Raw genomic sequence first — 10982 nt, forward strand, 5'->3', positions numbered from 1 at the left:
CATGCAGCACTCAGATGATCTATTTATTAAGGCTGTTATCTTTAAGTACGTTTACTGGTGCTTAATAATACAATCGGATTTCTGCAGTTACCTATTATAGTCATGTAAAGAGCACGCTACTCAAGTAGGTCGAGAAATCTGATAAAGAGACTGAATTTTAGCTCAGTAATCAGATTTCTCTTACTCTGATTTCTTTCGGGTTTCTCAGTCTACGCATGTGTAAAACACTGCGGTACCAGAAATAAGCAGCAGCGTCACTGAGACACAGCAAAACGAGGTTGAGAACGACTACATGCTTGACGAAATGAAGGATTTACATTTACGGCATTTGGCTGACGCTCTTATCCAGAGCCACTTAAAATTGGATCAATTTACACAGGTAGGTGAAGGCGGTGTTAGGAGTCTTGCCCAAGGACTCTTATTGGTATAGTGTAGGATTCTTACCCAGGTGGGGATTGAACCCCAGTCTACAGCGTTGAAAGCAGAGGTGTTACCCACTACACCAACCAACCACTATGCCAATAGAAATATTAGTTATCTTCTAGATTTTCATATTTTCAGAAAAGTGAATTTTTAAAAGCTGCAGCATGAAGTTTGAGTTTTACGTTACGTTTACATCACATTGTCTTCTGAGAGTTTACCAGGCACGGCCTGTTGGGACGACACACCACGGTCGTCCTCGGACCCACTGGAGTTGGCTTGGGGTCTCCCGGGTTGAGCTGGAGGAAGTTGCTGGGGAACAGGGTCATCTGGGATTCTCCGCTTTCCCTACTGCCACCATGACCCGAGCTGGACCATGCGATTTAGGATGATGCCGAATTTTGGGGGAATGCCAACCTTTATCACCCCACCTTTATTGTTATCACATGACATTACCGTGTGGTACCTGACATGACTTCGCGTTACATTTTGAGGTGCTCTGAGCAATTTTACACTATTTCGGAATGGGATCCATTCTTCCCTGACCTGCTGATAGCTGATCCAGCATTTTCAGACCAGTGCCATCACTACCAGGTCTGCGGAAACTCTTCACTTTGAAGCCTTGCTAAATATCCAGGCAGCTCCGTTTTTACAGAGCTACTTTCAGATAACGCTGACCACAATCAATGAGAGGTTATGATGCAGCGAACCCTTCAAAACAGGCAAGAAACCCGGAACAGCGAGGAACAGCGACTGAACTGGAAAACAGAAGGTCCACATAGAGAATTCCCTTCTATTGACCTTCTAGATTTGATGCATAGCACCTGCATTACTGAACCCGTATTCAGAGTAAAGCCTGATTTCGTTGGCGTGTTAGCAGTGTCGCCCAGCGGTAAGCAGAGCTACATTAACAACGTGAGGACAGACAATGTTGCCGTAATGTTAGAGAGCAGACAACATGAGAAAAGACATTAGAAAAGACATGAGCTCAAACAGATGTAAGGAAACTACATCTGTTCTTAGTGAGGCCTGGATAAACGCACACATGCAAGACATGCACTGCAAAAACGATCTTGGCAAACGAAAGCAGCTTAAACAACTATATGGACTATTTATCTTGTATTTCCTAATTAAGACATTATGGTGAGGTTGAGATTATTGAGTCTATTTTGCAGTTTTTCCTTCTTTTGAGTCTTTTTCATGATGCAGTAGCTATTCAGTAGATGAAATGCACGTATTATACATACCGTATGTATCGTACGTTGTACCTGTAGTCTTGTATTGAACATACACACTCACCGCCCACTTTATTAGGTCTTCTCAAAGTTCTAGATACGTCACTAACTGAATACGAGCCGTAGTCTAAGCAGGTGTCCGTTAGTTGTTAGGAGTCACTATACACTCTCAGAAATAAAGGTACCAAACCGTAACTGGGGTGGTACCCTAAAGGCTCAATCTCAGTACCTTTAGTCAGGGAACATACACTCATCGGCCACTTTAGTTCAGTTGCTCGTTAACACAAATAGCTAATCAGCCAATCACACGGCTGCAGCTCACGGCATTTAGGCATGTAGAGGTGGTCAAGACGACTTGCTGAAGTGCAGACCGAGCATCAGAACGGGGAAGAAAGGGGATTTAAGGGGCTTTGAACGTGGCGTGGTTGTTGGTGCCAGACGGGCTGGTCTGAGTATTTCAGAAACTGCTGATCTGCTGGGATTTTCACGCTCAACCATCTCCAGGGTTTACAGAGAACGGTCCGAAAAAGAGGAAATATCCAGTGAGCGGTCAGTTGTGTGGACGAAAATGCCTTGTTGATGCGAGAGGTCAGAGGAGAATGGGCAGACTGGTTCCAGATGATAGAAAGGCAAAAGGGGGTCCAGCGTTTTACAAGCAAGTACCTAATAAAGTGGCCAGTGAGTGTACGTTTCATATACACCGTACAGTTGAAACCTGCATACTATATACAAACAAGTGCCAACTGTGGCTTCTCGAGATCGTTACTGTGCTTCAGTGGTCGCAAAATATACTTGTGAAATTTCATTTTCAATTCTGAGTTTTTCATCATCCATACGACTCCAGAGCAACTACATAAGCCTTTCATGACACCTGACATTAACTGACATAGGTTTATGAAGGCTTATTCCAATCACTGTCAGATGTCAAAAAACAAAAATTGCGAAATGACAGCTGACACTTGCTGGAATAAGCCTTCATGAATGTTTATGTAGGTTTATGTAGCTTTACGAATGCAGCCCTTCAGAAGACTTAACTTTAATTTTCTTCCAAATGAAATGTTCACAGTGCTTGTTTCCTAAAGTGACGTCTGAAATGGGTAAAATGATCTGCCAGTGCAGAAACACGACAGGATTGTTTTATAAAATATAAAACGTGCAGAATTAGGACGAATAATCTTACATTAGTCCCTTATATTTAAAGCACTTTTACTTGCCAAGAGATCCTTTCTGCTGTGTGCTTATCAGCCAATTCACAGAACAGGGAACGGACAGACTGGGATGGATTCAGTACACATAAAAAATAAAGAAAGAAAGAAAAAGAAAGAGGAGATGAAAAGAGCTGGCCGTCAAGGAAAGCTCTGGACGCCACGATCTTACCTCCCCTCTACTCGTCATCCTCGGCCAGCTCGGTCTCCTTGTGCACGACCACGCGGGTGACGGACATGTCCGGGTGCTGCTCTTTGGCTTCCTTTATGGCCTGGGCCAAGGCCTGACCAGCCCAGGGGTCAAACAAACAAATAAATGAACAAAAACAAACACAAAGAAAGGAAAGAACTGTGTTTCAGAAAAATGAAAGAACGAAAAGCAACTAATAGCAACTAAATGGTAAACACAGATGATGAGGGGAGCACATACATTCACACAGACAGCTAACACAGTGAGGGGCGACTCCTCTCATGGCCGGCTTGGACACCGAGGAGGCACCAATGCCAGGCCATGAGGACCGCAGACACACGATGCTGCTGAAATGTGAGGAATCTGGTAACATCCTTAACCGTATCCTATCACACACACTGCGTCATGTTTTCCTCACCTTTAGAGGGCGACAGTGAGCATTGTTTGTTTATTTGCATTCAAGCCAGTCGAGGATAAAGTCACCAAGCACTATTACAGCATCCCTAAGGGTGTTCATTCCACTGGCGCCAGGAAACTGGAACGTCCAGTACTACAGCTTCCAGTTTGCTGGGTTTTGGTGCTCCAGTAGGACCTAAAGGCACCTGAGACTGTTCTTTAGTAAGACTTACAGCTGAAGCCAGTGACCATTTGAATTCCAGTTGAGGACAAAGTCACCAAGCAGTATTATTTCAATAAGGACGGTTATTATTTTTCCAATAAGTGCACCAGAATTTAAACTACAGCTCCGTGTCGATCCTTCGACGGCTGTTTTTAGAACTTTTCTTCCTTTCTAAAGAGTTTAACACGGAAGCCTACTGAGGACGCCAAGTGTGCTGATCTCCGAAGCGTTTTAACAGAAAAAATAAAATCTTCGATTACATTTACGCAAGATTTAATATAACTGTGGTGTCCGAGCACTAAATATTATATGAAGTCAGCACAACACGTGTTAAACTAAGAGGACCAGTAAGTAGGACAGTTAACCCATCAGCTTTCACTCACATGAGATTAAACTTTTAAGCTTAGTCCAAGTCTACAACTGATTTGTTTGTCTATGTGGACATTTGTCAGTGCAGACCAGTGCAGTATATTATTTCATACCCAGCCAGAGTATTATTATAAGCAAATATTTTTGCTTATTAGCCATATTAAATGCTTTAGATTGGTTATTATGACTGTTTCTGGCTCTAATGGAGGTGGAAAATAAACAAGAACTAGAACCGTAAGTTCTGTTGGCTGCTGTTTGGGTCAGTTCTTGTTATGCAATGGAAAAACACAGAACCGTAAACTAGTTATTACTTTCACATGTTCACTACATTTACATTTATGGCATCTGGCAGAGACTCTTATCCAGAGCAACTTACAATTTGTTGGTTTTACACAGGGAGGTGAAGGTAGTGTTAGGAGTCTTGCCCAAGTATAGTGTACGACTCCTAGTGGTATTGTGTAGGGTGCTTACCTGGGTGGGGCATTGAACCCCAGTCTACAGTGTAGGAGGTGTTACCCACTACAATATCCAACATTTAACACAAACTTAGGTGTGTGTTAAATGGTCTTAGCCTGTTTGCTAGTAGCTACTATACAATTTTTGGCCCCATGTCCCCACTCCCTTGATGTGACACTACCCAACCAGGCAATCTCAACCAACATATGTTTGGGCCCTGAGCCGAAGTCTAAACCCAAAGTTGCTTCATCTTTCAATTTCACCCCACACAGCAATTGCCAGACTCCTGAAATTTAAAGAAAGCAGCTTAAAAATGACCTGCTGTATATTCCACATGAGAAAATAACGGCTTGAGAGTGAAAATCTACAAAGTGACTGACACAGACATTAACTTTCCTGTAAATTTGTTTAATTCCCTTCACAATGGAGACTGTATACTGTATCTAGGCCCTGCACTGTAACCATTTAGTGATCTTCTTTGCATGTTCCTTTAATCGATTTGAAGAATCAAATGAACGGTAAAAAATTAGTCACTGTGTGAAACTAAGCGTAGGTGTGTGTATGATCACTGCCTGCTGTGGTCCTCAGACCCTTCACTGATCAACTCCCTCCACAGCTCTGGAAGGAGCAATGAGCCGAGTTTTGTAGATCGACGCTCCACCAACATCTCCAACGAGTCATCTAAACACGCCTCCAGCCACGGTTCACATTCGTAAAAGAACATCAAAACATCAGCAGCTCACTGTCGGCCAACAGCACCCAAAGAAACCACTGCCGGGCTTCACACGGCCTGCCTGGCGGTTCCTCAGCTCTGTGTACCCAGGAGCTCACCTGGTCATGGTCGATATCCGAGTCGCCCGTGATGACGATGCGTTTCTCAATTCGAGTTTCTGACAGGCCGCCTTTTAGCGTCTGACAAATAAAGTAACACAAACAGAAACGGTCAACGAAGAAATCAGAACAACATCTTAAACTCTGAGGGTCAGTATGAGGTTCCAGACTGCAGCTCCCGACCCTCACAACTACAGAACTTACAGTCTAAATAATTCATAGTACATACTGAATAATTCACAGTAGATAGTGAATAAATTATAGTAGTTACTGAATAATTCATAGATACTGAATAATTCATAGTAGATAATGAATAAATTATAGTTACTGAATAAATTATAGTAGTTACTGAATAAATTATAGTAGTTACCGAATAATTCATAGATACTGAATAATTCATAGTAGATACTGAATTCATAAAAAAATTAATTAAAAAAATGAATTGTGGTTACAGAAAAATTCATAGTGGTTGAATTTACAATGGTTAATAAAAAAATCACAATGGTTGGTAAAAACAAAAGTAAACAAAAACAACAAAAAAAAACAGTAGATACTGAATGATTCATATTAGATACTGAACAATTCCTCGTTACCTTGGTGATGTGTGTGGTTGTAGTTGTACACAGTGACTCTGAGGTGATGGTCTGGGCAGTCATTAGAACGCCTGGCTCTCCGTCTCCAGTACCGTCCAACTGCCAACCACACGACAAACAAACAGTGAACAAGCTTATACTCCATGAATTTAGGAAATGCACAAACTCGTTTTTCCTCGGCTCATGGTCAGCAGGCAAACTACGGAAAAGCCCGAAGCATCAGTGAGCTGTACACGCTCAACTCGGCATGGCTGTTATTGTTATTGCTTTAGGGGGGTCGGTACAGCATCGGTATTGGAATGTTTTTCCATCCCTGTGACAGCAGTAACTTTCAAAAGCACTCGTTCTTCCCTTATATGGCCTATTTCGGGCTATGAGAGTGCAAGACGGATGGTCAGTCAGTGAGTGTGGCTGGCTGTGAGTGTGAAGGGGGCGGGACCTGGGCAGCTTCGTAAGTGATGGTCTTGGTTTCCGTGTGAACGATCGGAACCTCCTTGGTGGCGATTTCTGTCTTCTGAGCTGCAAATGTGTCCGAAATGGTCACCATTTCTGTCTTCACCACGGGGGGCTACAAGAGAGAGTCCAGGGGTCAGTAACTCGGCACGCTCAACACACACGCAAACACACACAGGGGGGCAAACACTCCACAGACCAGCAGGCGATGATCTTTTCCGTGCTTTAAGAGAGAAAACCAAAACCCAGCGCTCCAAACTACAGATCTTTGGTTTTTGATAATGCAGAATAAAACCAGCGCATGCAAACTAGAAAACAGCAAGCTGAAAAATAAATAAATAAGCAATCAAGCGAATAAAGAAAAGCAAATAAGCTTCATCAGATGTTGAGCTTTGGTAGGATTTTGATATGTGACGTTGCAAACGATAACAGCAAGCTGGAAAGTAAATAAATAGACAGATAAACACTAAATAGGTGATAAATTGTGAAGCAGATGTTGGTCTTTGGTGGAGTTTGGAGAAGTGAAGTATTGATCGATGCTGCAGTTTTGGTTTCTGTGCTGTTTCTGGGGGTAAATGAATATAAAACAGCCTAAACACAAACACACACGACTTGGTACCGTGTCAGAGACCACCCGTCATTTATTTAACCCCTTAAAATTTCAGGCTTGTTATATACTAAGGCTCATCATTCAGTAACTACGGGGACTTTAATGCAAACCGCCTGCTACTCTTATTATAGAAGTGTGGAATAAAACTTTGGCCATTTAAAGGGTTAATGTCCAGTTAAAAAGAGCCATTTAGTACAAGTTGCTCAGTTTTCAGGAGGTTTTCTAAGAAGATTAGATATTAGACAATCTTGCATAAGCAAGGAGAAAGTCAAAGAAAGTAAGTGGGGGGGGGGGGGAAACAGGAGTTTCCAAAAAAAAACATCCAGAAGTTAAAGAACATAAATAAATAAAGCTACAGAGAAAATGAGGCTCCTAACAACCACCTGGAAGAGCTGGTAGCCCCCAAAACTGCCTAAACAGATAAACAGCGCCTAAAGCTTTGATCTCTGAGAGAGAGGAGAAGATCAAGCTGCTTCAGATCTGAAAACATCCACAGGTGTTTCTGTCCATCCTTCCACTGTGAGGAGACCACTCAGCGCTGTGGGTCTGAAAGGACGTGTAGCTGATCAAGAAGAACCTCACTGAGAAAAGGAGACGGACACACCAAACAAAGAAGCTGGATGGACTGACCACCCCAGAGTCCAGACCTCAGCACCACTGAATGGGTTTGATTAGTTCAGATAATGAACCAGCTTCTCAGACTGAACGTTGGAGGCGTGTCTGCAGGTTCTCTGAGGAACTGAAAGTGAGGCTCCTGAGAAGAACGGAAGCTGGAATGAAGCTGAAGAGGGACTCGCTGACCCTCAGATAGCTGAGATTAGATTTAGCTGCTGAGGCTTCTGGGTAATTTCCTGATACGTGTTTATTTTTTTTCCCTAACAATAAATATCTCGTACTTCACGGCCGTTTTAACAGGAAATGAAATAAATGTAAAGTGGTCTTCAACTTCTCCACAGTACTGTGTGTGTTTGTGTGATGACAAGCGATGCCTCTGAGCCAGTAATGCCAACACACACTGAGAACAACACACAATAAAACACCAAGCAGAAACACACACACACTACACACAGAGCCCAACACACATGCACTATAGCTCTGCCATGCAGCGGCCCAGGCTAACTCTACTAGCACCTTTCACAGTGATGACGGATACACACTGTGTGTGTGTGAGTGTGTGTGCGTGTGTGTGTGTGTGTGTGTGTGTGTTCGTTCTACAGTAACAGTCAAATTTTTGGTCCCACCTGATTGAACTGAACTGCATATTTTTTATTATTATTATATAATTATATAATATTATTATTATAATTATTATTAAATGCTGAAGCTTAAATGCTCAAAACGTGCTTCTAATAAGCAACAGTGAAGTCGATGTCGACATGAGCGGATCATGTTTACATATTAGATACATTCACGCTACAATCTGTAGGGATGCATCAAGAAATGCCAGATTTTCTGCAAAAACCTTGATTTATTATCGCTTTTTTCGTGACGTCACGCTGTACAGTCGCTGTCATTTTGAGGGCTGAATCAGGGAGCGGCTGCGCTGCACGACGCCTTCGATCTGCTGTGCTTTGTGAACGATTCACCTGCAATACGTGACGAGAGACACGCAGACCTTTAATGCAGTGTTTTCACTCCAGGTTGGGAGCCGCCGCTCTGTGTAGTTCAGTGTTTCTCTGCTGTTCACGCCTCGTTTAGCTCCAGAAGGGATTAATCAGCTGATTATATCAGGAATTTTAACCAGGAATCTCAGTTATGCAGGGCAGGGGTTTCAGGACTGGAGCTGAGCTCTGAACTAACTGCACCAGAAAACTCACAGAATCACGTGCAGCACTGAACGTTTAGCCAGTATTACGTCATGAATTAAATTCAATTTAAAAATAGCGTTTTTAAGTTTGTGTTCGGTTTTCGGTTTAATTTTCACTCATTTTCATGGCTTAACTCATCGTATTTTGCTGTGTGACGCACACGGAAACAATCGGCACCGGGTCTGTTTAACACGCTGTTTAACACTCACAAGTGTGCAGTTACTGCTGTAATCCCATTAAAAGAGCTTGGTAACGCAGCTCTAAACCACCGACCTCATCCTTACAAAGACGTTAAGACGTCAAACTGAGCCCTGTGCTTATGTATTATTTCCAAAAACACACATTTTGAAGGCTAAGACGTTTTGTGTGACCACATGTGTGACCATATGTTCTTCAGTCCTGTTGGAAAAGTATCTCAGGTGGCTCCTCATGAAGCTGCTCCAGAGATCACAGAGAGCATTTAAGCCACAATAAGACAAATCGAACATAATCTGGACTTGTTTTGGTCACTGGATGATTCCACATGTGTTACTTCATCGTTTTTGACATGTTCAGTATTATTATTACTTCGATTATTACCATGAGTGGGTGTGTCCAAACGCTTGACTGGGACTGTTTGTGTTGGAAGTGTGTGGAGATGAATAAGATGAAACAGCACCAAATGAAAACAGCTGAGTGATCAGATGACATGAATGGAGAACTTACACAGACGCACAGTGAGTCGGTACATACTGAAAACGACGAATACTGAATGGAACATCGACGGTATATCAGTGTTAGTGTTTCTATCAACTTCAGCGACGTGTTTGTGTGCGTTTTAGTGTTTTATTGCTTCTTTTTACGAGGATCGTTCAGAATTTAGCTTTATTCTCACTGCTATTGATCGATTTCTCTGCGCTTTAACTTTCATTTAGAAAAGCAGAGATCGTGAAGGAGGGGGCAGCAACTGTTGCGAACGTTAAAGCGAGAGAGAAAAAGACAGATTTCTCTGCTTTCCAGTGGAGGAGAGGTAGCAGCGGCGGCAGAGGGATGGAGGGATGATGGAGGAGGAAGAGAAGAGCAGGAGTGAAGACGAAGTTGCCCCCTTTTTTTTTTCTTTTTTTTTTAGATTTAGGCAAGATTTTTCACCCAATTTACCTCCGAGCAACAGATCACCTGTGGCACGCGCTCCGTTTCCACGTGAGACGCGTCGCCATTGACAACGCAAGGCTCCGCCTCCTCCTCTTCCTCAGCAACAGCACCCAGTGTGGGCGGGGCTTCCTCTCCGTCGAGGGTGTGGCCATTGGGCGCTTCATCTGGAGTCACCAGCACTTCATCTCCGGATGCCTCCTCTTCCTGTTGCTCAGCAACCGTCTCCTCTTTGCTCGCGATGTCAATTGTTTCAGCCTCCCTGACTGGCTGTGGCTCTGTCTCAGTGGGCGGAGCCTCTTTTTTCAGCTCTTGCTCCTCGTCGGGCTCTTCTTTGATGAGGTGGGCGGAGTCTGAGGGGCTCTGAGGGTGAAACTCCGCCTCTTCCTCGCTCTCGCTGTCCGAAGACGCGCTCTTCTCTTCCTCCTTCTCTTCCGGCGCGCTCTCCGTAACCGCGGTTACAGCGGCCGGCGCCTCAGAGCTGGAGCTTTTGGGCTTGGCGGCTTTGATGACTTCCTCGATAACGACGGTCTCTTCCACGACCTCAATGACCTCGGGCTGACCGTTAAGCTCAGATATCGGTTTGTCCTCAGCGCTCTACAAAACGGGACAGCAAAAACAATAAACAAACAAACAACAAGCAAACAAACAAAGAAGGGATGGAGAGAAAAAAAAAAACAATGACCACACAAGCAAAAACGATAAGGAGAAACATCTAAAACCAGATGGAGAAATAAAAACACAGTCAACAAGCAAACTGGGATGACTGGAAACAGCAGATGGAACAATGGACAGATATATGGAGACGTGGATGAATGAATGGGCGAGAGACAGAGAAAAAGAGAGAGAGAGAGAGAGAGAGAGAGAGAGAGAGAGAGAGAGAGAGAGAGAGAGAGAGAGAGAGAGAGAGAGCGCGAGAGAGCAGATGGTCGAACTCAGGGCGTCTGTAATGGGATGAGAATGGGAAGTGTGCGTGTTAGCTGTGGAGTTAGGTGCGTTATGGTGTGTTAGGCTGTCGTTTGGTTGACGTTCGGTCGACAGATTGACCACCTGGCCGACGTTTCC

General features: G+C 43.6%; 1 protein-coding gene across 26 annotated transcripts in view; it reads right to left on the minus strand.

Annotated features, from left to right (window-relative positions):
- epb41l2 (erythrocyte membrane protein band 4.1 like 2) overlaps nt 1–10982 on the minus strand; it is a 136947-nt gene that overhangs the window by 1959 nt on the left and 124006 nt on the right. For 13 of the 26 annotated variants that reach the window (XM_037537590.1, XM_037537589.1, XM_017720766.2 and 10 more), the window contains 6 exons: nt 10968–10982; nt 9927–10514; nt 6358–6486; nt 5919–6017; nt 5326–5406; nt 3033–3144 (listed from right to left, as the gene is read on the minus strand). The exon at nt 10968–10982 is cut by the window's right edge and continues 39 nt beyond it. In XM_037537590.1, coding sequence (XP_037393487.1) covers nt 3040–3144; nt 5326–5406; nt 5919–6017; nt 6358–6486; nt 9927–10514; nt 10968–10982 — 1017 coding nt within the window. In that variant the 3' untranslated portion in view covers nt 3033–3039. The remainder of the gene's footprint in view (nt 1–3032; nt 3145–5325; nt 5407–5918; nt 6018–6357; nt 6487–9926; nt 10515–10967) is intronic. The other 13 variants (XM_037537606.1, XM_037537604.1, XM_037537602.1 and 10 more) reach the window with 6 other exon arrangements.

The sequence above is a fragment of the Pygocentrus nattereri genome, chromosome 4 (genome assembly GCF_015220715.1).
Source record: "Pygocentrus nattereri isolate fPygNat1 chromosome 4, fPygNat1.pri, whole genome shotgun sequence".
NCBI lineage: Eukaryota > Metazoa > Chordata > Actinopteri > Characiformes > Serrasalmidae > Pygocentrus > Pygocentrus nattereri.